Raw genomic sequence first — 25510 nt, 5'->3', positions numbered from 1 at the left:
AGTGCACTAAATAATACCTTACATGTGAAGATGTGGGTAATTATAAATGTGTAGTATTCTGTATGATTTCTCTGGGGAAAAGAACCTTTATTGTAATGATTTTGATTTTGTTTTATAGACATTAAGGAACAGGAGAAGATGTTAATTTACAGTTTTATGCTTTTTTTTCTTCAATTAAACTGTTTTCATTTGTGACTAGAAGTTGTTGTAGTCAGTCCCTCTGTCCATCCATTTCCATCTGTATTTTCTTGTGTTTTATGTCTGTGACCAACAGGTCTCTGGGCAGGTAGCATACATACTGTGCAGTGGGTTTATCAGAGCTTTTTCACTGAAAATAGCTGCCTGGGGGTTTGTTAGAGCGGTGAGACGACACCAAGTTGTGTGATTGTTCTCAGTGATTCACTACTACTGACATCTTTCACATTCAGTTATTTGATCAATTAAAAAACAATTGATAAGAGCAGCTTCCACCTTTTCTGGCACTTAGACACCTATTTATATATTATATATAGAGAGAGACAATCTCGCAGCAGTGGGCCTGAAAACTTTGACATGTTATTAGTTGCCAAAACTGAAAGAGAAATGACAAAAATAACCATGAAAAATGTTTTTTAAGAAACATGAGCATCACAAAGGACGATCCATACAGAGCAGTGTGGTCAATGTTTAAGAAAAGAATTATCTGACCACAACCTGAGGGGAATTTTCAGCATGTTAAGAGTGACGGGAATATTTTTATTTTGATCAAACATGTAGAAATACTCAAACTGAAACAAACACACTTCACATGCAAATTTGTCTTTATTGAAAAGTATTTTTTTCAGATTAAAGTGACAGAACATTCAATCTTTCATTAATGTTGTAATCAGTGTTGAAAAAAAACTGCCATTTTAAATTGATTGACAGCAAATTAAGCTATAAAACCCATCACCTATTGATAGTTTCTTATATTACCAGTAATACCACAATAAAAAATGTTTTATAAATGATGAAAAAAATAAAGATGAAAAAGATGAAAAATGATTATTGAACTTTCCACTTCAGTGAGTGTTGAGAATGATCTGCTCTGCTGCCATGGAGGCTTTCTCAGGTCTTCACTGATAATAACAAAGGTATTCAGTTGCACCATCATTGCCTGTGTTGAGATCTCTTTTGATAACTTTCACACCAGCCTTCACATACACCTCCACAGCAGCTGGGTTGACAAGTATGGTGATGGCCTTAATGGGTCTGGATCCCTCTTTCTTGAACCACAGGTACACCGGGTGACCGTCGGTCCCCTCATTGAGGTTAACACTGACGGAGTTGTAATTTTGCTGCTGAAGTTGCTGATACTGAGTATCAGTGGTGGAGATTTGCAGAGCCTTGAGTGCACGCTTGGGGTCAGTGGTCTGACGGTACCAGATGAAGACAAAGGCTCCTCCTGCACCCCTATTAGTATCTTCATCCACACGGATGTAACCAGCCTGGAGGAGATCTGCGTCTGATCCGTAGGATTCAGTGGCAGTGACGTCACAGATGTATGTTTGTTTCTCTCTCTTCACCCAGGCGTAGATCCAGTTCCCATAAATGTGGCGGTTCAGATCACAGGCCAGTCTCTCCCAGCCAAAGCGAAACTTCCAGCCGCCATTCTCTGCATCTGTAGTGACATCGATGTCCACTATGGGAGTATCGTACGCTGTCTGCCCTCTGAAGTACCAAAGGTAGATGTAATCACCTCCAGCTCCAGCATTGAGATCTTTATTGATCTTTGTGTACCCTGCTTTGATCAATCCAACAGCCATGTCATCATTGAATGTGACTTGAAGCCTGGTGATCGATGGAGCTTCATGTTCTTTACTGTACCAAATGTAGATGTTGTTTCCTCCTGCCCCTTTGTTCAGATTAACATTTATTTTCAGGTAGCCTTGTGCTTGGAGATATTGCTCCTCATCTGTATTGAGGGACACATCCAGATGTGTGATGTATGCCATTGTGGATAACTGCATTAAAGAAAGACAAATCATGAGTTAACAGAATATGTCATAAAGTTAACAGCATGACTTTCACCTTTCAGGTGAGCTCCAGTATAATTATGACAAAATAAAATTACAGTTGTTAAATACCAATCACCATTATAGAATCTAAAATAAATTATATTTTAAAAGTGTATGCATACTGCAGAAATGTACATAGTTTCAACTAGGGGTGTGCCAAAATACAAATACGTTATTTGGCAAAGCACAAATAGTGGGGTTTTTACAAATATTTGTTTAATACAAATATTCTAAAAATTATTTGTTTTCGCGAAGAAAGAAAAAAAAAAGTCAAATACCAGCGTGCAGGTCAGTTACATTGCAATCTCAATCTCTCTCCTCTGCTCTGTTGCTACATCTATCAGCAGGTCTCAATGAGGGAAGTCACATCTACCTGCTGCGTTATGTACAATTCCTAATTTGGACATTTCTCCCAGAGTTGGGGGTGTTCCACAGAGACAAAGCTAAGCTACTGACACATGCAAAGTACTCCCTAGGGACTCCCCATAACCTGTTGTTCCCCTTCTCCTTTCCACAATGTTAGGTTGTAAAAAATAGGAAATAAATGAAAAGTCACCTGAAAATAATCGCCTTTGAAGTTGCTCCCTACACGTTACACGGTGTGCTGTCTCTGTGTTATGGGTGTATAAATAGGCAGAGGTCTGTCTGCAATGAGGCGATGAGTAAAGTTTTAGCTCAGTAGTCAGCGCAGTTGTCTTTGATCTGGGAGACTCTGAGTGGGGAGTTAGTTTATTCATGAACACTTATTGTAACACTTTAATTTTCTAAAATTAAAAGCGTAATAAAAACAAAAACAAAAACAGGATTTCTAAGCCTCTATCCACCATTATTCAAAAACAGACACAAATAAATTTGCTGCCTCAACAAATACAGATATAAATACAAATACTGGGCCCTCTGCACATCCCTAGTGTGTACGCTGTGTTGTGTATGTGTGTGTGTGTGTGTATGTGTGTAGGCTTATTAAATGTTGTTGGTTTTGTGTGGTAGGAGTGGTGGCTGTCATGCACCTTTATTCTGCATAAGTGCACACAGTTTGTATGATGTGATTTTTTGCAAGGAGCATTTTGCTGAAGAAACTGTTTGTTTTGGTGATAACTCTCATTCCCTCCGCTCTGTTTGATAGTTACATTGGCTGGACTGAGTTAGCGTCTTATTTTTGTTTCAGGGTAGGGTCAAGATAAAAAAAAGTCACACCCCAGCCACCCCCCTCCCTCTGATAAATAACAAAGAGTCCCTAAGAAAGTTAATATAATATAGTCAGGTAGAGGGGGTGAGTCTGTTGTCTTTCAGCATTAAACACATTTAATTAAATATCGGTTACTATGAGGCTAAAAATCCCTCTGTGCGTCAGGTAGAAAATATGTTGACATGAGCCGTTAGCTTAATCATTCCTACAATATATCAGACATTCTTATACAACATGGACTATTAAATAATGAATTTACAAATAAAATTTCAAGAAATGCAGACTCAAATAATTAATACGTTAAAACAACGTCACTGCCAGTAGAAATGGCTCATGTGCATTCAGTGTCTGTGCAGTAACTTTATAAACTATACAAGCTATAGTGAATATGAAAGAGTGAATATGCACACTCCCTCTCTCTCTCTCTCTCTCATTTGTTGTTATGGCAATTCGGTTAAACGATATTTAGTCGTTGGCATCATTTAATTAATTTTGATACATTTCCAACAAGCCTGTCAAACCTATAGTATTAGTCACATGTGCAGATTACTCCCAAACAACTCTTACTTAGACACAGCTGCAGCTACACAGAGTGCATTTTAAAATCCTACCAATTACATATAAAACTTTACATGGACAGAGTATATCAATGAGCATTTAACTACTTACTGTCTCAGAGAGCTTCTTAGATCTGCTGGTGTGGGTCCTCTGTTCCAGAGTGGAGTGAGATGGTGAGGGTAAACATCTCTTTATATACAGTCTGTGGTAAAAAATATCAAAAGTCAGAGCCAATCAGAAGCAGAGTAGGGGCAGGTTATACATGTTGCACCTCAACATGCCAGTTCTGTGACAGGTATGCAGGTATTTACCATAAGATGTCAACTGCTTTGCCAAACCAGATAATATCAATTATAATCAATTATCAATTAGATAAAAACAAAGGACAAAAAAATCTAAACTAATAAATATATGATTTAGCAAATTAAATACAAAGAAAATAAATGGCAACAAGAAACACACAAAATGAAGAGAAGAGTCCACCAATCAGCAGACAGTAATTCTATAAAAACAAAGAAATACATATATGAATGAAAATAAAATAAACAATTCGACACCAAGAATTAATTATACACCTTAAATTCAATGTGGTGACATGATTGAGTTCTTGATAATGTGTACTTTATATTCCATATCTGCACATGATGATATCTGTGTGAATCCTGGCCATTTTTTTTTATCATTTATGTTTTATTTTATTTTATCTGTGTATGCTGGTAACTCATATTGCTGGATTCATCAAGACTATTTAGATAAGTACAACAATCCTGCTTTTGTAACAACAGTTTGTGTTTAAATTGACACCATTATTGATGTATATCTGTTATTTTTTAATCATTGTGTCATCAGCCTGGTTTATTGTTTTGACACTGGGCCAAATCTCCTCTTAATAACTGAAAATTTCCTTACAAAGCCTTGACCGACCTTAAAAGGGTCACTTACACACTAAACAATGACGATATTGGACATTGATGTAGCATTTTAGTTTTAGTTACAAATTCACTGGGATTCCTCTGAATGTTCAGTGGTAATAATGTTCACAACCTGTACAAGCTGTTGTGAAACTTTAGATTTTGCACAAACCCGTGGGATGTTGTTTTGCTGTAGCTTCTCATGACCATGAAATATAGTGGTTATTTTTTTAATACAAGTGTTGATGTGTATCTTTACAAATAAAAACACACCTGCTATTTGGGAATTTCAGTTATGACCTGCTCAGATATGTGAAAAGTGGAATAGTGCCATGCCACTAACTGACAGGTTTATCTTATCTTATCTTATCTTAGTTAGTGTTTTCACTTTGTGTGTTATGTGTTGTGTGACTGTGTGCTTCAGTGAAACATTATGAAACCACAATCTTTCACTGACCTTAAAGGACGGGTTCACAATTTTTCAAGTCTGTTGTCTTGCTTTGATCATTCCTCCTGTTCATACTGACGGTTACAAGATCCCTTCATAATGCACTTACAATGTACATGATCCACAATCCAAAATCCACAGTCCTCCTTCTGTGCAAAAATGTATTTAAAAGTTTATCTGAAGCTAATATGAGGCTTCAGTGGTTTAAATGAGTCAAATCAAGTAGATATCTTTCAATGTTACAGTCTTTTTAGTGCCAAAATCCCTCTTTTTGTTATTATACTTCCACTGCAGCTCAACCTTACCTGTCCTGTGTTCTCAGTGTGCGGAGAAATGTAAGTTAATTACTGTGAATATTATTTACAGTATAGTACTGTGTATTAGGCCTAAAAACACAGTTATCAACATGATACTGTAGAACAGCATCAATCCTACTACAGTAGAAAATCACAGTAAATAGTAAGCTACTTGATTGTGTGTACAATCACATGCTCAACCAGGTTTTGTCTTTGACACGTTATCCAAACAACATAAGGCCCAGAAATTTCATACAAAGGCTCGTGTTCTATCTTAAAGGATAAGACTGGTGATTTTTTATATTTTCTTATTGTCAACAAATCTCATGTGCAGAGCCAAACCAACAATGAACTGATTGAAGGTTACGATATTGTAACCCTCATTCTATAAGTGCAGGTGAAGCCCTCTACTGGACTCTGGGTAACAGCTCCTCCAATCACACGCATGTATTTACCAACTGAAATTTGTATATAAGTAGCCAGCCGATCAAGACATGCCTACCGAACACGTGTGTCCCACACAGCTTCTGTGATCCACTGGGTGAAACGGGCTGAGACGAATTCACCGCTGGGTCATGGAGGGCCGGGAGGGCGGAGAGGGGGAAGAGAATTGTGCTCTCCCGTGTAAGATGTATTGTGATTTAATCTAAACATTTTCTACACATGCTTGGACAGAAGCAGTCACATGAACATCACTCAGATGACTGTCCAAAGTAGTGCTTCTGTTGAGGTGGTCTGGGGAGCAGAGGCGGCGAGGGCTGACAGTCCCCTGCCCTGCCGCCTTGCTCTCCTCCTTGCTGTCATGTTACGGCGCTGTGCCTTGTCTCCTCTTTGGTTAGAAGGGGCGAGCGGCAGATGGCAACTCAGCTGAGGTATGAATAACCAATCTCAACTCACACCATTAAACAATTTGACTTAAATGATTTTGTAAATAACTTCGAGCTTCAGAATTTCCCTTTAAAGTGACTTTAGTATCAGTGGTTAACTCACAAGTGGATAAGTTGATATCTGCTCGTTTCACTCAAAATGTCTACTTGATTTGACTCATTTGCATGGCTAAAGCTTCATATTAGCTTCAGATAAACTTTTAAATACATTTTTGCACAGAGGGAGGACTGGATTTTGGCCCCCATCACTTACATTGTAAGTGCATTATGAAGGGATCTTCTAATGTCCAGTATGAACAGGAGGAATAATTAAAGCAAGACAACAGACTTGAAAAATTGTGAACACGTCCTTTAAGGTCAGTGAAAGACTGTGGCTTCATTATCTTTCACTAAAGCACACAGTCACACATCACATAACACACAATCAACAGATGTCAGTGGCATGGCACTATTCCACTTTTCACATGTCTGAGCAGGTCATAACTGAAATTCCCAAGTAGCAGGTGTGTTTTTATTATTAACATCAACACTTCTACTGAAAAAATAGCTACTGTAGTTTAAGGTCATGAGAAGCTACAGCAAAACAACATCCCACAAGTTTGTGCAAAATCTACCAATTTCTGAGGGGTCAGTTGTTCAGTTTTTCCAGTAAGAACATTGTTTTAAGCCTGTTTTTCACTAGTCAAAATTAGCATTAGCATGATCACAGTTAACCATAGACTGTAAGTGCACCATGCTAACCAAGTTAGTAGCTAGCGTTAAGGTCCGCTCCACTCTCTTGTCCAAATATGGTCACTTCTGGCTCCAAAAATCCAAGACGGTGACGGTCAAAATGCCAAACTCAAGGCTTCGAAACGAGAGTCCACAAACCAATGGTTTACATCATGGTGGCTACATCCATTATTTTTTTTACAGTCTATGGTACAGTGATGTATTTGGGGGCAAGGAAGAACTACGGATTATTTCTGTAGTGATGCCTTCAAGGACGGTCAAAGGTGGGTCTCCTACCATGTTATGCTAGCAATAGGGAAACGCAGACACTAAAATATCATACTACAGTACATTTGGAAGAAAACTAGTTTCACGATACATGGCCAAATATTGCGCTGTGGAGTCTAACACAAGAATGTGCAGGAGGAAGCGGCCACCGGAGCTACGTTACAGCGATAGCCAAAATAGAGACACCACAGCTGGAGAGGCTGCTGCAGCATCGACCAAACTGAAAACTCTGTGTTTCAACAAACTTTGCGGTGCTTTGGTAAACCTGACTTTGTTTTCTGACAGAATATTATATTGTACTTTAACTCTGAATACAGAGCAGTGACTGTGTTACTTGTAAAGTTAACTTATGCAGCTGCATCCAGCTTTGGGCACAATCTGGTCCAGCTCCTCTTCGTCCAAAATAGGTAAAAGAAACAATGTTTGGTGTTGTAGTTTTTCATGCCTTCATCCACAATTGTTTCCCAAACCAAGCAGAAATGGAGACAGCAGACTCTGAGGTTTTTGACTGTCCACCAGAAGCTCTGGCAGCATTCAGGCTTGTGTAATGTTACAGCTTGTTACAAGTCTAGTCATAGGACACCAATTTCAAAAAGAATTCCACATTTCTACTTAATAGGTAAACTGGTTTTAAGAAGTTATCATATTCACAACAATGAATTTTCACTTTAATAACTGAAAGAGACCGGAAAATAGCCTTAACCAACCACAAAAGGGTCACATGCACACTAAGCATGATATTGGACATTGATGTGGTATTTTAGTTTCAGTTTTAGTTACAAATTCACTGAGATTCCTCTGAAAGTACTACTATGTTCAGTGGTAATAATGTTCACAACCTGTACAAGGTGTTATGAAACTTTAGATTTTGAACAAACTCATGACCTTAAAATACAGTGACTATTTTTTCAGTAGAACTGTTGATGTTTTTCTTTGTAAATGAAGACACACCTGCTACTTGGGAATTGCAGTTATGACCTGCCCAGACATGTCAAAAGTAGAAAAGTGCTATGGCCCTAATTGCCATCTTTTAATTCCTCAGAATTCCCTCCAGGGATTAATAAAGGTTTATCTTATCTTAATTAGATTTCACTTCGTGTGTTATATGTTTTGTGACCGTGTGCTTTAGGGAAAGATCCTGAAACCCTTTCACTGACCTTACATGATGGGTTCACAATTATTCAAATATGTCTTAAAACATAAGTCAGGTGCCCAAATGAATACTGAAATAGGTTTTTCCTTGCTTTAATTGCTCCTCATGTTCATATTGGCCATTAGAAGATCCCTTCATAATGCACTTACAATATAAGTGATGGGGGCCAAGATCCTCAGTCCTCCTTACATGCAAAAATGTATTTAAAAGTTCAATGTAAAAGAATTGGCCACATGATACCATGTACAAGTCATCAGAGCCAGCAGTGCACCATGGAGATAAGTTGCATAACTCTAAGTGACAACTAAATAGTTACACACATGGTCCTCTGATAGGTGTAAATCATAAAATGTTGCAGAACTCACTAATGGCAAAACAATACTTTTTCTGCCACACAGCATCATTTTTTCATTAATTGCTGCCATTTTGCAACACAGTAATCCAGTATAGACCTAATTTATTGATATGATATTTCAATATTGATCCAGTTTACTACGATGTGCTACGATGCCAATTGGCTCATGCCAGCTTTCACATAGGTGGCATGAGCCAGTTCAGTTTGTCGAATCAGCTGACATGAAAGGCTGATGTCTCCCTAGCCAGCTCTGCAGTAACAGTCGGCTGCTCTGACAACGTTGGTGCACCTTTCCAAATAGGCATTATTTGGATAAACTGACCACGAACAGGGAGTCTACATGGTTACTTTCTTACCTGAGAAAATATTAAAACTTAATTTTTTAAAAAAGTGACATATTATCAGTCATAGAGTGAAAATTTCAACAGCAGTCAGCCTGGCTTTACCATTACTAGTCAGCACTACTTCTTCTTCGTCTCATGTTGGACTGACATGTTGGACACTACAGTGACTCACTATCACCCCTTAGGTACAAAGTGGTATTACAAGACAGTACGGGCTAGAGCTAGCTGGTTAGCATGCTAACTTCAGTAGATATCTCTGCAACACAATACATATTTCTTTCACATAACGTCAAAACTGTTATTTCTTCACATTCTGTTGATAATTTTAGTTAAATTGGGAATGTTTTAAACTAAAATTGTGGCCAATTCTTACACATTATACCTTTTTAAAAGTTTATCTGAAGCTAATATGAAGCTTCAGCTGTCCAAATGAGTCAAATCAAGTAGATATCTGACTGTAAATATGACAGATATGGCAAGTGTAATTTCCATTTTTCATTTTTCCTTTGTGAATTAGGACCACAGATGACTGAAATGAATGAGAGGGTGGACAGGAAGCAAAACTTTAGTACCCTGACCATTCATACTTCACACTGCAGTTAACAACAATTGTACGCGACTTCCATAGCTGTTGCTGAGAGGCTTTACAAGCTTTGCTGATACTACGTAGAGCTTTCTAGCTGGTAGAATTATTGTGAAAATGGAGTAAACAATTTCTAAAGCCATCCAGTTTCAAATTTTGGGGGTGGGCACATTGATTAGTTTCATCTTTATTTGTGTCTTTGTTGTTTCTCAGATCATATCTGGTGCCTGGCTGTCTTGATGTTCTTTGTTGGTGGATTTGGGACCAAGATACGTTTGAACCGTTTGTTTTTTTCCCCGGTACAACTGACACAGACAGAAACAGGCAAAAAACAAAAAACACAAAATTCAGCTTGATTTCTTGTTTCCCGTTCTTGCCCCGCAGCAACCTCCGAGGCTGAAAAATGAAGCCAATGCGGAAGTGCCAAAAACTGCAGTTCCTTGAATGACCACTTGAGGCTGGCTCCAAAAGCGAGTCAATCCTCATAGACCCCCATGTTAATGCCCAACCCAATCGCCAGAACAAAATGTTGGCATTGAATGTTTCTGCAAACCATAGAAATGTTGAATATATACATTTCAACACATGTAATACGTATCATATCAACATTTCTACAAACGTAGCATATTAACATTTCTACCCGTTGAATAATGATGTTTTATGGTGTGACAACGCTGTTGTTAAGGTCTGGTTAGGTTTAGGCACAAACAGCACTTGGTTAGGATTAGGGAAAGATCATGGTTTGGGTTAAAATACAAATAAAACATAAAATAAAAATGGCAGATGTCTCACTAAAAACACCCCGGGTTTCTCGCTAGAAAAACGGCTGCAAATGTCCTGACGTGTCACTAAAAACACCCACTTTTGTTGAATGAAATGGGAAGTTGGCATTGGTTTTGAGGTGGTCTCAAACCGTGCTCTCTGCTGACTTCCAACTTGCTGCCAAGAAACTTAAAAACCATCCACCGGCCCCTCCTCCTCCTAATAGGAAAGGTCAGCTCATATTGATCGCATGTGAACTACGTCACTTTAGAGATGTTTGTATGATACGTTTTGTTGAAATGTTAATATGCTACGTATTACACATGTTGAAATGTAGATATTCAACGTTTCTGTGGTTTGCGGAAATGTAAACTGCCAACGTTTTATTCTGGCGACCGGGCTGCGTGTACTGCACTATAATTGCAGCAAGTTCTTTTATGAGATGTGTTGTTGGGTAATTATAAATGTGTAGTATTCTGTATGACTTTTAAGAAAAAAAGCACCTTTATTGTAACAAGTTTTGATGTTGTTTTATAGATACTAAGGAACAGAAGATGTTAATTTATGGTTTTATGCCTTTTAAATTCAATTAAACTGTTTTTTACCTCCACCAGTGACCAGAAGTTGTGTGAATGTCTTCATCCATCCTTCCGTTCTTCAGTCCTTCTGTCCATCCATTCATTCACGTCTGTATTTTCTTGTGTTTTATGTTTGTGACCAACATGTTTCTCGGCAGGTAGCATACATACTGTGCAGTGGGTTCATCAGAGCTTTTTCACTGAAAATAGCTGCCTGCTGCATCTGGAAGTGGGGTTTGTTAAACAGTGAGACGAAACCAGAGCAGTTACTTTGTGGGCCAAAACTACTGATAGACACTAAAAGCTTTGCAGACCTGAGTTAAATTGTGGAGTTGTGTGATAATTCTCAGTGACTCACTACTACTCACATTTTTCACATTTAGTAATTTGATCAGTTAAAAAAAATGATATGAGCAGCTTCCACGTTACACCTTTTCTGACACTTGACTCTCAGAAAAGGAAGTCATCTATTTTGATATCATATATATAGAGACCATCTGGCAGCAGTGGGCCTGAAAACTTTCTCCAGAACTAAGATTCTAAGTTATTAGTTGCTAAAACTAAAAGAGAAATGACAAAAATAACCATGAAAAGTGTTTTTATGAAACATGAGCATCACAAAGGATGATCCATTCAGAGCAATGAGGCCAATGTTTAAGGGAAGAATTACCTGACCTGACCGTATCCACAACCTGAGGGGAATTTTCAGGCAGATTGAGGAAACTCAGCATGATAAGAGTGATGGGAATATTTTTATTTTGATCAAACATGTAGAAATACTCAAACTGAAACAAACACACTTCAGATGCAAAGTTGTCTTTATTGAAAAGCATTTTTTTCATGATAAAGTGACAGAACATTTAATGGTTTCATTAATGTTGTAATCAATGCTGAAAAAACCCTGCCATTTTAAATTGATTGACAGCAAATTAAGCTATAAAAATAATCACCTATTGATAGTTTCTTATATTACCAGTAATACGACAGTGATATGAAAGATTGTTTTATAGGTGACCAAAAAGAAAAAAGATGAAAAATCATTATTAAACTTCCCACTTCAGTGGGTGTTGAGAATGATCTGCTCTGCTACCATGGAGGCTTTCTCGGGTCTTCACTGTTAATAACACAGGTATTCAGTTTTGCCTCCACTGAGATTTCTTTTGATAACATTTGCACCAGCCCTCTCATACACCTCCACAGCAGCTGGGTTGACAAGTATGGTGATAGCCTCAATGGGTTTGAATCCATCTTGCTTGAACCACCACAGGTACACTGGGTCACCGTTGTTCCCCTTGTTGAGGTCAACACTGACTGGCTTGTAATTTTGCTGCTGAGCTTCCTGACGCTGATGATCATTGATGGAGATTTGCAGAGCCTTGAGTGCACGCTTGGGGTCAGTGGTCTGACGGTACCAGATGAAGACAAAGGCTCCTCCTGCACCCCTATTAGTATCTTTATCCAGACGGATGTAACCATCCTGACAGAGATCGGCGTCTGATCCATAGGAATCAGTGGCAGTGACCTCACAGATGTATGTTTGTTTCTCTCTCTTCACCCAGGCGTAGATCCAGTTCCCACAAACGCAGCGGTTCAGATCACAGGCCAGTCTCTCCCAGCCAGACCTAAACTTTTGGCCTTCATCCTCTGCATCTGTAGTGACCTCAATGTCCACTATGGGAGTATCGTACTTTGTCTGCCCTCTGAAGTACCAAAGGTAGATGTAATCACCTCCAGCTCCAGCACTGAGATTTTTATTGATCGGTGTGTACCCTGCGTTGATCAATCCAACAGCCATGTCACTGTTGAATGTGACTTGAAGCCTGGTGATTGGTGGTACAGCTCTTTCTTTTTTGTACCAAATGTAGATTTTTTTTCCTCCTGCCCCTTTGTTCAGATCAACATCTATTTTCATGTAGCCTTTTATTTGGAGATTTTGCTCCTCAGTTTTATTGAGGGACACATCCAGATTGGTGATGTAGTTGCCATGTATCGTAGATGCCATTGTAGGTAACTGCTATAAAGAAAGACGAATCATGGGTAAACAGAATATGTCATAAAGTCAGCAGCATGACTTTCACCTTTCAGGTGATCTCCAGTGTAATTATGACAAAATAAAATTACAGTTCTTAAATAAGGATCACCATTATGGAATCTAAAATAAATAATAGTTTAAAGTGCGTGCATGCTGCAGAAATGTACATTGATTCCACAATGCAATCAGATCTGAATTGCAAAAAAAATATGGTCCACATAAAGAAAATCAATACATTCTTGAACACTTGTGTGTCTGCTGACAATGAATGTTGTAAAAAGTCAATTGATCCACTGAATTCACTGTTCTTACCAAGAGTCACCTGTCTTTATAAAAAGAACAGATTCTATGGCTCATTGTGTAATCACTACCTGTGAGTTGTGTTTTTCAAAGACCTTGTCAAACTTAATACATTTAACATTAATTCAGTTTTATCACACTCAACTTCTGAACTTCTGCCACCATGTAGTTTATATGAAGCATTTATTTCCAGCTCATATTTGCTACATACATGTTTACTATATTCACTACACACAACAAGCACAAAAGCTATCCAAGCCCAGAGTCCGTGTGCGAATTGTGTCCAAGGCTAATTCCCAGCCAGGTCCTTGTCTCTGAAATGAAGCTTTGTTGAAAGTTAAATAAGGAAGATCCCTTTCCTCACGTTCTGACCTTATCTTATTACCAGAAATGCTATTTCCTCCTGTTTTATTTCACCTCTGTTTTCCCAAGCTGTCAAAATCCCTACATTCACAATTATGATGTCACCGTACCTGACCAATGAGATTTCTGCCCGTGTTCCTTGAGTCAACCAGTCCCTAGATGCATTCTTTAAATATTGTTGCAATTCTGCCATTCTGTCTTTCAGATCTACTGTTGCTTAACTCATCACCTCCATGATATCCAGGGAGACTTGTCTAAAGGTTTTACAACCACCTGCTGGCTCCACCACCACCAGCGTCTAGACTCCGGGGAACCCTGTCATAACTCCTATCTTCATATAGGTCTACGCTTTATGCTTCACATCCATTGAGTCTAATTGCTAATTGTTGCTAACCTCAATAAATATTGTTATACACACCCAACTGATCTCTACTTATTGAACTGTAGTTAGGAGAACTTAGGCTATTTTACTTTACTTTAGCCTAGCTCGTAGCAGGTCACTAGGGGTGCTTCCCATGACCTTATTTCACGTCTCCTCGCTCCTCAGGTGACACAGAAATAATTTCGATCACCATTATGAAGGACATCTCAATTCCCTTATTACTGCTTGGAGGAGCGAGGAGGCTGCCTGGAGGAGGCTTGAGTGAGGACACAAGAGACCATACTTGGTGGAAGTCTTTCATCAAATGGACACACCAATTTATTGGAAATCTATAGTGACTGGACGCTGCAGCTGATTGGACTGATCTGATACTACATCACAGTTTTGTACTGGAACAAATAACAGAACCAACTCAGATGTAATATCACTTCCCAAATTTAGTTTTTTTTTTTCTGATTCCCAATCTGTTTAAAATTGTTGTCTTTGTGTTCACTATAGGTCTGATTAATAAAAACAACTTTCATTCTTCAGAAAGCTTTCTTTAAATCACTTTCTCATTTGAATCTGAATCATGGATAACATAATATAGTCAGGAAGAGGAGGTGAGTCTGTTGTCTTTCAGCATTAAACACATTTAATTAAATATCGGTTAATGAGGCTGAAAATCTCTGTGTGTCAGGTAGAAAATATGTTGACATGAACCATTGGCCTACTCATTCTTATAATATATGAAACATTCTCATCATAACATGGACTATTAATTAATGACTTTACAAATATAAGTTAAAGAAATGCAGACTCAAATTATTCATACATTAAAAACAAGATTGCTGCCAGTAGAAATGGCTCATGTGCATTCAGTTTCTGTGCAGTAACTTTACCAACTTTTACTTCTGCTGTGAATATGCATGCTCCCTCTCTGTTGATCGCCCAAGCTCCCTCTTTCTCTCTCTCATTTTTCCATGCAAGTCAGTTAAATGATATTTAGTTATTGTTATCATTTAATTGATTTATTTTTATCCATTTCCAACAAGTCTGTAAAACCTAGTAAGCATTAGTCACATCCACAGGTTACATCAATGAACATTTAACTACTTACTGTCTCAGAGAGCTTCTTAGATCTGCTGGGGTGGGTCCTCTGTTCCAGAGTGGAGTGAGATGGTGAGGGTAAACATCTCTTTATATACAGTCTCTGGTAAAAAAAAAATCAAAGATCAGAGCCAATCAGAAGCAGAGTAGGGGCGTGTCTTCGCAGAATATGCGTAGAAGTACAATGTATTTATAGATTGTAGATTTAGATTGTGGATGTAGATTTATAGAATTTTCCACTACATGTTAGGCACTAATACATCTGTCATTATTAGGACCTGATTTCATTTTCCACATTACATCTGTTTTTAATTTCATAAAATTCATCATTACATTTCTGTATGAACATTTTGTGACTTTCCCCAACTGTTGCACTTGTTTGGTCCCCAATCTCAGTTTCTTTTCTGAGACCTCAACCATGTTTTACCTTCTTGCTTGTTCTCTTCTTTGTTTTTACCATCTCAGTGTTATAATTTTGTTCATGTTTGGCTAGATATCCTAAGAATCAGCATGCATGACACATGAAAGAGCTTTAGGAGTGCACTGTTTGGCTGATTTCAGGTCTTTGTTGTTTAACTCGAATGGATTCACATTTAAAGCTGTTAATAAAGTTCATTGAGCTATACACGGCGGTAGTATTATTATCAGCCATTAAATCATCCAATCATATGACAGAGAAAGAGGACTTTTGCACAGAAAGAGGACTGTGGAATTTGTCCCCATCACTTATATTGTAAGTGCATTATGAAGGGATCCTCTAATGGTCAGTGTGATTAGGAGGAATGATTATGGCATGAAAAATTAATTTCAAGTCAGCATAAGTTCATTTTTGTTTTCTCAAGATAACAAAATAATTAATTTGTGTTCTCGAGTTGAAGGCATTAAAAAAAAATAAGCTTGGCCATTCTCGGTTTCTGTACATTTGTTCATGAAACAGATGTCATTAATAAAGGTGCTGTTAATTTGTGATTAGGCTAATTAACTATAGCTGTGTTTAGCATTAAATCAAAGTTAGCAAATAAATATAAAATGAGTATTATCCCTCCAAAGGTTCCTTCAGGAACTCTTTCGTTCAAAAAGTGTTCTTTAAATAGAAAGCGTTCTTAATATAACATAATATAATATTCATCATCAACTCCTCACACATTGTCTGACTTTCTGCTTTTCATTTTCCCATTTAAACTTGATTAATTTATAGTGATACATTCTTGGTTTAATGTGTGCATCAGAAGAATGTTTCACGGAAACAGAAGTTGGTGCATCAGGCTGACATCTGGCACTGGCTTGAGGAATGGAACGAGCCCAAGTTCCCCGTTCAAATGCTGGTATTTCTTCCTGGTTCTTCTTACAATGGCAGACTGTGGTTTCTAGTTTCAGCTTAGTTTACAACAGGTCAGGCATGTTGGAGATGACATGGCAAGATAACATCTAGTTGGCTACCCTGTTTGCTACCCTGCATGAAAACTTCCTTTAATATCAGTGACTGCCACCATTCAGTCCTCTCAGGTGAATTACATTTTTATCTGATGGTTCTGCAGCGATGCAGGAAATGCTTACCCTGAATTAATTTGTACTGTGACTGTGTGTATAATACATCACAAGAGTATTCATTGTTGTAGCTGTCATGGTTTGGCAGTGTTTTTTTAAACTTATAGTTTTTATGAATCTTAACTGTCAGCAGTCTACAGACACTATGAATCCTGCCAGGTCACATTGGAAAACACATTTCTACAGCATGTGTGAATATTTTTTACTTCTCTAATACAAATGGGAAGAAGCCCTATCCATCTGAACACATTAAAGCAAACATTAAAAAAGAAAATCATCTCCAACTAATGCTCTTACCTTCTTCCTGGTGTAAAAGAGTTTTGATTAAAAAGAGCATTTCCCATTTTAAATTAACTCCCACATCATAAGTAGTAACCTGCCATAAATCAGCCTGGTCGCCAGAATAAAACATTGGCATTGTACGTTTCTGCAAACCACAGAAACATTAAATATCTACGTTTCAACATGTGTAATACGTAGCATATTAACATTTCAACAAAACGTATCATCTCAACATTTCTAAAGTGATGTAGTTCACATGAGGTCTATATCTATATCTATATCTATATCTATATCTATATCTATAGCTGACTTTCCTATTAGGAGGAGGAGGAGTTGATGGATGCTTAGTTTCTTTGACTCCCCTCAATCACTCACTGGCAACTGAGACACATTGTTTACTATAGACCAGCTATATTAACAATAATGTCAAACCTCCCTCCTGTCAATAAATGTCATACTAGCTGCGACTGCTGAATTTTGCGGACTTGGGGAGTTCGGGCCACTTGCAAGAGACCGATTAATAGATGAGAGATAAGAGGTGTTTAAAACGAATGCAGCAGAGGCTAACAAATTCTGACTTTTAGTCCATAGTATGGGTCAAAGTTCTAAAAACTTTGGGTCCTACACTTCCTATAATGCAGCTCAACAGAATTTTTCATTAGATCGACCCTTCATGCCTGGTCCCTGGTCTCAAAGCTCAAGCTGAGATAACCTTGATGACATCACTAAGACATAATCAGGATTATTCTCTCAGACTTGACAAAGCTCCTGCAGAACCACAGAAGACATTACACAACAGTTTTCACAGGATGAAGAGTAGGAACAATGATGAGTAAACTGACCTTTAAGTGTAAAATCTGTGGAGTGCCTTTAGTTAGGGGAGAGAAGATAGAGATAGAGGATAGAGATTAAGTGGTTTTTATTTTCTTGCAATGATAATTAAATTAGACATTTATAACTACGGAAGCTAAACTGTGCTTGCAGGTTTTGTTAATGCCATTATCTTGAGAAAATAAAGCTTTGTCAGCCCAAGATAATGAGTTTTTTCCTCTTATTACTTATAATGTTTATCTGAGATCAGGAGTGCCATGCCAGCATGCATAGATGGCATCTTGACAACGATAGCAACTGATTTAAGATGAAAATGTCAGATCAAGGAATACCCATTATTGGTCAATGCATCAGACTGTACATTCATTTGTACGGAAGCCGAAAAAGGCCATGCTTGCAAATGTGTTTTTAATGCAATTATCTCATGATCATGAGTTAATTATCTCGTGATCTTGAGAAAACAAAAGGCCAATTTCTCAAGATAATGAGATAATTTATGCCAATATCTGGCGATGACATGGCAAAATAACATCTAGTTGGCTAACCGGTTTGCTACCCTGTATGAAAACTTCCTTTAATGTCAGTGACTGCCACCATTCAGTCCTCTCAGGTGAATTACATTTTTATCTGATGGTTCTGTAGCGACGCAGGAACTAGCGTGATGTTCAAAAAAACAGAGTATCTAGGTGTTGGGTAGGCAAAAAAGGAATAACGTGGAAAAGTAAAATTAATTTGTTTGTGGTGGTGCTTGGTGACATAGTGATTACTTGCACGGTGTCTACCTGGACTTTATGTTGACACATGGGAGGAAGTTTCTACTACAGAGCAGAGCAGGATAATATGAATTTGTATTTCACTAACACAAACTGATTTCTGTCCAAATTTTCAATACTGAATGCTGGTGTGGACTGGGTCTTAATACTATTGTCCTGGGTTAATGGAACCATTGGCTTGTTGACTTTTTACCATGACCACCATCTTTCACCATTTTGTATAGAGTCAAAATGAAGTTTGGTAAAGGTACTCTGTGGAGTTTTCTTGTAAATTAACACAGTTGTGCTTTTATTTAGCATTTCTCACCAAAACAAAACATGAGTATCCTTGAGGTCTAACAAACACGTTAAATGTAATTCCTTCCCCATAAAACATGTTAAAAGCTGATCTTTTGAAGATATTGAAACCTGCATTGTTTATATCCATGTTTGCTATGTAGCAGTCTTTTTCTTCTCTTCTTTTTCTGTCACATTGTTAGGAACAGTATCTCACTTCACCTGAATGGTGTACATGCATGCATAAGTGGGCCCAAACAACTCACTATGCAGTAGAACTGACCATGTCAGTGGTATAATCATTGGATTATTATCACTGATGCATTAACGTGTAAGCAGCATTTTAATGTTGTAGTTGGTAAAGATGAAACCGCTTTTAACTACTTTATATACTGTCAGTTGTTAAATCTATAACAAAAATGTAATCTGTCCTAACAACTGGCAACTACACAGCAACGGAAATGAGGCATCGCAAAACAAAATAGATGACATGATGTCAATTGCTTGGATTTACTTTTGAATCCATACACGTCCCATATCATGTTACCCTGTGGTCGTTGTTTGCACCACAAAGAAAAAGAATTATTACATATCGGATCACAGCCCTTATTTCCCTTAAGTGTCAGGCATGTTCATGTGTCTGTGTCTGTCTTGTGTTAGCCTTGCAACACACAGGTGACTTGTCCATATAGTCTCTTGTTTTTGATCATTATCTACCAAAAGTCACTAGTCAGATTATTCATCACAACTCCTCACACATTCCGGGTCAAATTGACCCGTTTTAAAGTTTGAAGATCTAGGAAAAATAGTTAAAAGTATTTTTTCAGTATGAAAGTTCTTCGGCTTGTTAGTGTAATCAACATATAATATGAAAATGGTTCATCTCACATATTTGCAACCACCCCCTGCATGTTTATATCACATAGATACTGTTCGGGTCAATTTGACCCAGCAGTCAAACTGGAGGTAAAAGGGTGTCAGAAATGTCAGACTATTTTCTTCTTTGCAACTGTGAGACATATTTCATCCCAATCACTCACACACACACACACACACACACACACACACACACACACACACACACACACACACACACACACACACACACAGAGCACACACACAGAGCACACACACACACAGGTGCAGGTGTTATGATATTTTACGAGAACCATTTATGTTCTCGCGGGAAAACTCCACCCACATTCAGTGGACACTCAACAGGGGAGGGGCAAAACATATAAAAGATTCTCTGCATGGGAGTCCTACCAACATTACACTCTGTCAGGCAAACCTTTACAAAATGAGCAGCAGAAGCAAAAGGATGACAGATGAGGGAATTGCTATTCCTATTCCTCCAAGCAAGACATTCATGTCAAAAAATGGTGAAATACAGCTGACGATGTCAAGACAAGCATGACCTGCGTGAAATGTGCAAAATTCATTTGCACAAAGCACAGTGTGGTGACATGTCACTCCTGTGCTGTGTAGATGTACACACACCTAGACAAACACACACACACACACGTTCATATTGCGATTGCTTGTCTGTTGTATTGTTGTATTGCGATTTTGTCCATTTCTGGGTCACAAACAGTGCATGTATGTAAAACAAAATTTAAATGTTATGTTTCAATGTTATGTAAAACTATTGTGTTTCATATGTTGGTCTTTCAAAAGCAATAAAGTGGTGAAACATTTAAAAAAAAGTTTGAACATGCATTTTTTTAATGAAAAACGAGTGAATTATCCTAATTGAACCATTACCTGTTAGAGGTAAGGAACACCATTGCACTAAATATTGATAGAATAGTTAGTAATGAAATATTCACACTGCTTGTTAGGATTTTTGGACATCTTTTGGATAATTAAACATGCACTGGCTCAAATTGACCCGGGAACACCATTGCTGTTCCTGACAAATGAACATAACAGGAGGGTTAATTTATAGTGACACATTCTTGGTTTAATGTGTGCATCAGAAGAATGTTTCACGGAAACGGAAGTTAGTGCATCAGGCTGACATCTGGCACTGGCTTAAGGGATGGAATTAGCCCAAGTTCCCCATTCAAATGCTGGTATTTCTTCCTGGTTCCTCTTGCAATGGCAGACTGTGTTTTCTGGTTTCAGCTTAGTTTACAACAGGTCAGGCAGATGACATGGCAAAATAATGTCTAGTTGGCTACCCTGTTTGCTACCCTGTATGAAAACTTCCTTTAATATCAGTGACTGCCACCATTCAGTCCTCTCAGGTGAATTACATTTTTATCTGATGGTTCTGTAGCGATGCAGGAACTAGTGTGATGTTAAAAAAAATGGGGTATCCGGAAGTTTGGATTTCATTGACACAAACTGATTTCTGTCCAAATTTTCAGTAATGAATGCTGGTGTGGACTGGGTCTTAATACTATTGTCCTGGGTTAATGGCACCTTCAGCATGTTGACTTTTTACCATGACCACCATCTTTCACCATTTTGTATAGTTTTCTTCTAAATAAACACAATTGTGTTATTCAGCATTTCTCACCGAAACAAATCATGTGTATCCCTGAGGTCTAACAAACAAGTTAAATGTAATTCCTTCCCCATAAGACATGTTCAAAGCTAACCTTTTGAATATATTGAAACATGCATTGCCACCTACATCAACAGGCAGTGCAGAGTCTGATCAGCAGCCCTGTTGAGGATGGCAGAGAACCTGTTGTTGTGGGCTTCAGAACACCTCCTGTCTCTGAGATCCCTTCACATTCTGGGTCTGGAGAACAGGGGCACCAAACTGATGTCAAGAGGCAGCCTTCTGGCAGGTGATTTGTTGCTGCACCATGAGGTGGTGCAGCATATTTGGAACCAGTTCAGGAGAGCAGAAGTGGACCTGTTTGCCAGTCAAAACAACGCTGCTGACACTGGTTCTCCCTAATGCCGCAAGACAATTCACCCCTTGGGGTGGACGCATTTGCATGCACGCCATGGCCAAGGAGGCTGCTTTATGCCTTTCCTCCTCTTTGTCTCATTCCTCCTCTGCTGGAGACAGTGAGACAAGAGCAGCCACAGACCGCTGTTTGGCACCATGGTATGTAGAGATAACGCAGATTTTGGCCGCCCAGCCCTGGTCTGTTCCCCAACTGTGGGGGCTCTGTCCCAGGAGGTGGGCTTGATAGGCGTGCTGCCTAGAGAGGGACAGGCTGATGCGGGGCTGGACTGTCTGCACAAGTGGTGCAGACCATAACCAACTAACTAACAACATATGTTTTTTCGCAAGCTTTTAGTTAGGTTTAAAGTGTGTGGTTAATGGGTAAAACCTTAATTTTAGAATCAATATTATTAATGTTATTCCTTTTTAATAATAATACCTTCTTATCCTACTCTCTTTATTGTAATACCTTCTTACCTTCTAATTCTATGTTGTCTCATATGTTTTTATATATGTAACAACTCCTTATTTTATATGTTTTTATCTTATATGTTTTTAATGTTTTTGTCATATATGATCTTTACCTTTTTTTTGCTTTTGTTTTTAAGCACATCGAGTTTACACCTGTCATATGAAATGTGCTATGTAAATAAACTTGACTTGACATCTACAAAGTTCGGCTCGAGTCAGCTGTTACACACAGTTTCCAGCTCTATACAGTGGAATTGTTTGTAATAAAGCAGCCCTTGATTGTGCGTTTTTAATCATGTTTCACCACATTAAAAAAATTGCCAACATTTACATTAACTACCCTATGTTTCATGTTACGTTTTCATAACAAAACAGAATAAATAAGCAATAAATATCAAAATGTCCATATTAAAAACTTTAAAACTTTATTTAATATGTAGATGGTATATTGAGACAATAAACAGCTCAAATAAAAGCTGAAACATCTCAGCTCTAAATACGTAGACAACTGCATCTGAGCTGACTCAGCTAACAGCTTAGCGGACAGGTTTTGGCTGCTTGTGGAAGATGGATATCATTGTTCACTGTGGTCTATTTTTCTTATAATTTCCCTATGCCTATATGTTTCTCTTCCAGAATGTAAGCAACTGTAATAGGCTATAACCCTTTTTACCCTCGGGATTAATAAAGTATTTCTTATTCTAATTACTACAGTTAATTAAATTCTTAATTGTTTCTCATATATATATATATATATATATATAAATATGCTCATGCTACCTTCTCATATATAGCTTCAGTTGGACATTTAAGAGAAATAAATCACACAAGAAGGAGACAATGATAATATCTTTTAGGGATCATACTCCTCAGATTTGTCTTATGAAAGTCTCAGACTCATCTCCCATTCTTCTCTTTACTATAACAAATCGCCCTACTTTTAGGGGGCACTATCTGCAATGGAAAACGTAATCCAGAAAAGTAAAACAAGTACAGTTGAGCTGAAAAACGGCTCAGTACCCCCCACTACCACAGAGAAGTCAGCTTTCACATGGCAATGATAATGCTGTAAGCTATACAAATGCAAACCAGCCAAAATAATTTTGTAACTTCCTTAATGAAACTAGCACCTTTAAAACATTTGGCTTTATTAAAATGCAGTTACATGTTAATGTGTTTGCATGTATTTGAACACAAAATAATGAATGAATGAATTAACCAAATAATGTGCATAAAGGACTATCTTGAGTGCACTAAATAGTCCCTTACATGTGAAGATGTTGGTAATTATACATGTGTAGTATTCTGTATGATTTCTCTGGGGAAAAGAACCTTTATTGTAATGATTTTTGATTTTGTTTTATAGACCCTAAGGAACAGGAGAAAATGTTAATTTACAGTGTTATGCTTTCTTTCTTCAATTAAACTGTTTTCATTTGTGACTAGAAGTCGTTGTAGTCAGTCCTTCTGTCCATCCATTTCCGTCTGTATTTTCTTGTGTTTTATTTGTCTGTGACCAACAGGTCTCTGGGCAGGTAGCATACATACTGTGCAGTGGGTTTATCAGAGCTTTTTCACTGAAAATAGCTGCCTGGGGGTTTGTTAGAGCAGTGAGATGACACCAAAACAGTTATGTTGTGGGCCAAAACAACTAAAACAATTAGCTGATAGACACTAAAAGCCCTGTAGACTTGAGTTAAACTGTGGAGTTGTGTGATTATTCTCAGTGATTCACTACTACTGACATCTTTCACATTTAGTTATTTGATCAGTTAAAAAAAAGAATGATAAGAGCAGCTTCCACCTTTTCTGTCACTTGACTGTCAGACAAGGAATAGACACCTATTTATATATTATATAGAGAGAGAGACAATCTGGCACCAGTGGGCCTAAAAACTTTGACATACCTTATTAGTTGCCAAAACTAAAACAGAAATGACAAAAATAACCATGAAAAATGTTTTTAAGAAACATGAGCATCATAAAGGACGATCCATACAGAGCAGTATTTTGATCTGACATGTAGAAATACACAAACTGAAACAAACACACTTCACATACAGTTGTCTTGTCTTGTTGTCAGAATAGTTTCATAACATTCAATCTTTCATTAATGTTGTAATCAATGTTGAATAAACTGCCATTTAAAGAGTAAACAAATGATAGTTTCTTATATTACCAGTAATATCACAGTGATATAAAAAGTTGTTTTATAGATGGCAAAAAAGATTAAAAAAAAAAAAAAATTATTATTATTGAAAAGTTATTGTTGGACTTTCCACTTCAGTGAGTGTTGAGAATGCGCTGCTCTGCTGCCATGAAGGCTTTCTCAGGTCTTCACTGATAATAACACAGGTATTCAGTTTTGCCTCCATTGCCTGAGTTGAGATTTCTTTTGATAACATTCACAAAAGCCTGCTTATACCACTGCACAGCAGCTGGGTTGACAAGCACGGTGATGGCCTTAATGGGTTTTATTCCCCCTTGTTTGTACCACAGGTACACCTCGTCACCTATGGTCCCCTCATTGAGGTCGACACTGACTTGCTCGTAATTTTTCTGCTGAAGTTCCTGATACTGACAATCATTGGTGGAGATTTGCAGATCACTGAGTGCACGTTCGGGGTCAGTGGTCTTACGGTACCATATGAAGACATATTCTCCGAGTGCACCTTTATTTGTATCTTCATCCACACGGGTGTAACCATCTTTAAAGAGCTTCATGTCTGATTCATAGGAATTAGTGGCAGTGACGTCACAGATGTATGTTTGTCTCTCTCTCTGCACCCAGGCGTGGATATAGTTCCCTGCATTCCCACGGTTCAGATCACAGGCCAGTCTCTCCCAGCCGGACTTAAACTTCCAGCCTTCATCCTTTGCATCTGTAGTGACCTCAATGTCCACTATGGGAATATCATACTCTGTCTGCCCTCTGAAGTACCAAAGGTAGATGTGATCACCTGCAGCTCCAGCACTGAGATTTTTATTGATGGGTGTGTACCCTGCTGCCCTCAATCCAACAGCCATGTCATTGTTGAATGTGACTTGAAGCCTGGTGATTGGGGGAGCACCATCCTCTTTTTTGTACCAAATGTAGATGTATTTTCCCAATGCCCCTTTGTTCAGATCAACATTTATTTTCCTGTAGCCTTGTGC

The 25510-nt window shown here is 38.0% G+C and overlaps 2 protein-coding genes across 9 annotated transcripts; both read right to left on the bottom strand.

The window, feature by feature from the left end:
* Positions 1 to 822: 822 nt before the first annotated feature.
* On the bottom strand, positions 823 to 11354 carry LOC121882517. Of its 5 annotated transcripts, none has more exons than XM_042390830.1 (3): positions 11127 to 11354; positions 3895 to 3985; positions 823 to 1982 (listed from the first exon to the last, which is right to left on the bottom strand). In XM_042390830.1, the coding sequence occupies exons 1-3, from the start codon at positions 11201 to 11203 to the stop codon at positions 1095 to 1097; spliced, it is 1056 nt and encodes a 351-aa protein (XP_042246764.1). In that variant the 5' UTR covers positions 11204 to 11354; the 3' UTR covers positions 823 to 1094. The 5 variants fall into 5 exon arrangements, with proteins under 5 accessions (XP_042246764.1, XP_042246768.1, XP_042246767.1 ...); XM_042390834.1 differs by having other exon boundaries at positions 3895 to 3972; positions 11127 to 11353; XM_042390833.1 differs by lacking the exon at positions 11127 to 11354 and adding an exon at positions 7067 to 7171.
* A 430-nt stretch (positions 11355 to 11784) lies between these two features.
* On the bottom strand, positions 11785 to 22276 carry LOC121882516. Of its 4 annotated transcripts, none has more exons than XM_042390827.1 (3): positions 15599 to 15929; positions 15276 to 15368; positions 11785 to 13110 (listed from the first exon to the last, which is right to left on the bottom strand). In XM_042390827.1, the coding sequence occupies exons 1-3, from the start codon at positions 15683 to 15685 to the stop codon at positions 12217 to 12219; spliced, it is 1074 nt and encodes a 357-aa protein (XP_042246761.1). In that variant the 5' UTR covers positions 15686 to 15929; the 3' UTR covers positions 11785 to 12216. The 4 variants fall into 4 exon arrangements, with proteins under 4 accessions (XP_042246761.1, XP_042246760.1, XP_042246762.1 ...); XM_042390826.1 differs by having other exon boundaries at positions 11786 to 13113; XM_042390828.1 differs by lacking the exon at positions 15599 to 15929 and adding an exon at positions 19649 to 19698 and having other exon boundaries at positions 11787 to 13113.
* Between the last annotated feature and the right edge of the window lie 3234 nt (positions 22277 to 25510).

This window comes from Thunnus maccoyii, chromosome 17 (assembly GCF_910596095.1).
Source record: "Thunnus maccoyii chromosome 17, fThuMac1.1, whole genome shotgun sequence".
Taxonomy (NCBI): domain Eukaryota; kingdom Metazoa; phylum Chordata; class Actinopteri; order Scombriformes; family Scombridae; genus Thunnus; species Thunnus maccoyii.
The sequence above is the reverse complement of the archived record's forward strand: the minus strand, read 5'-3'. Positions and strand labels throughout refer to the sequence as shown.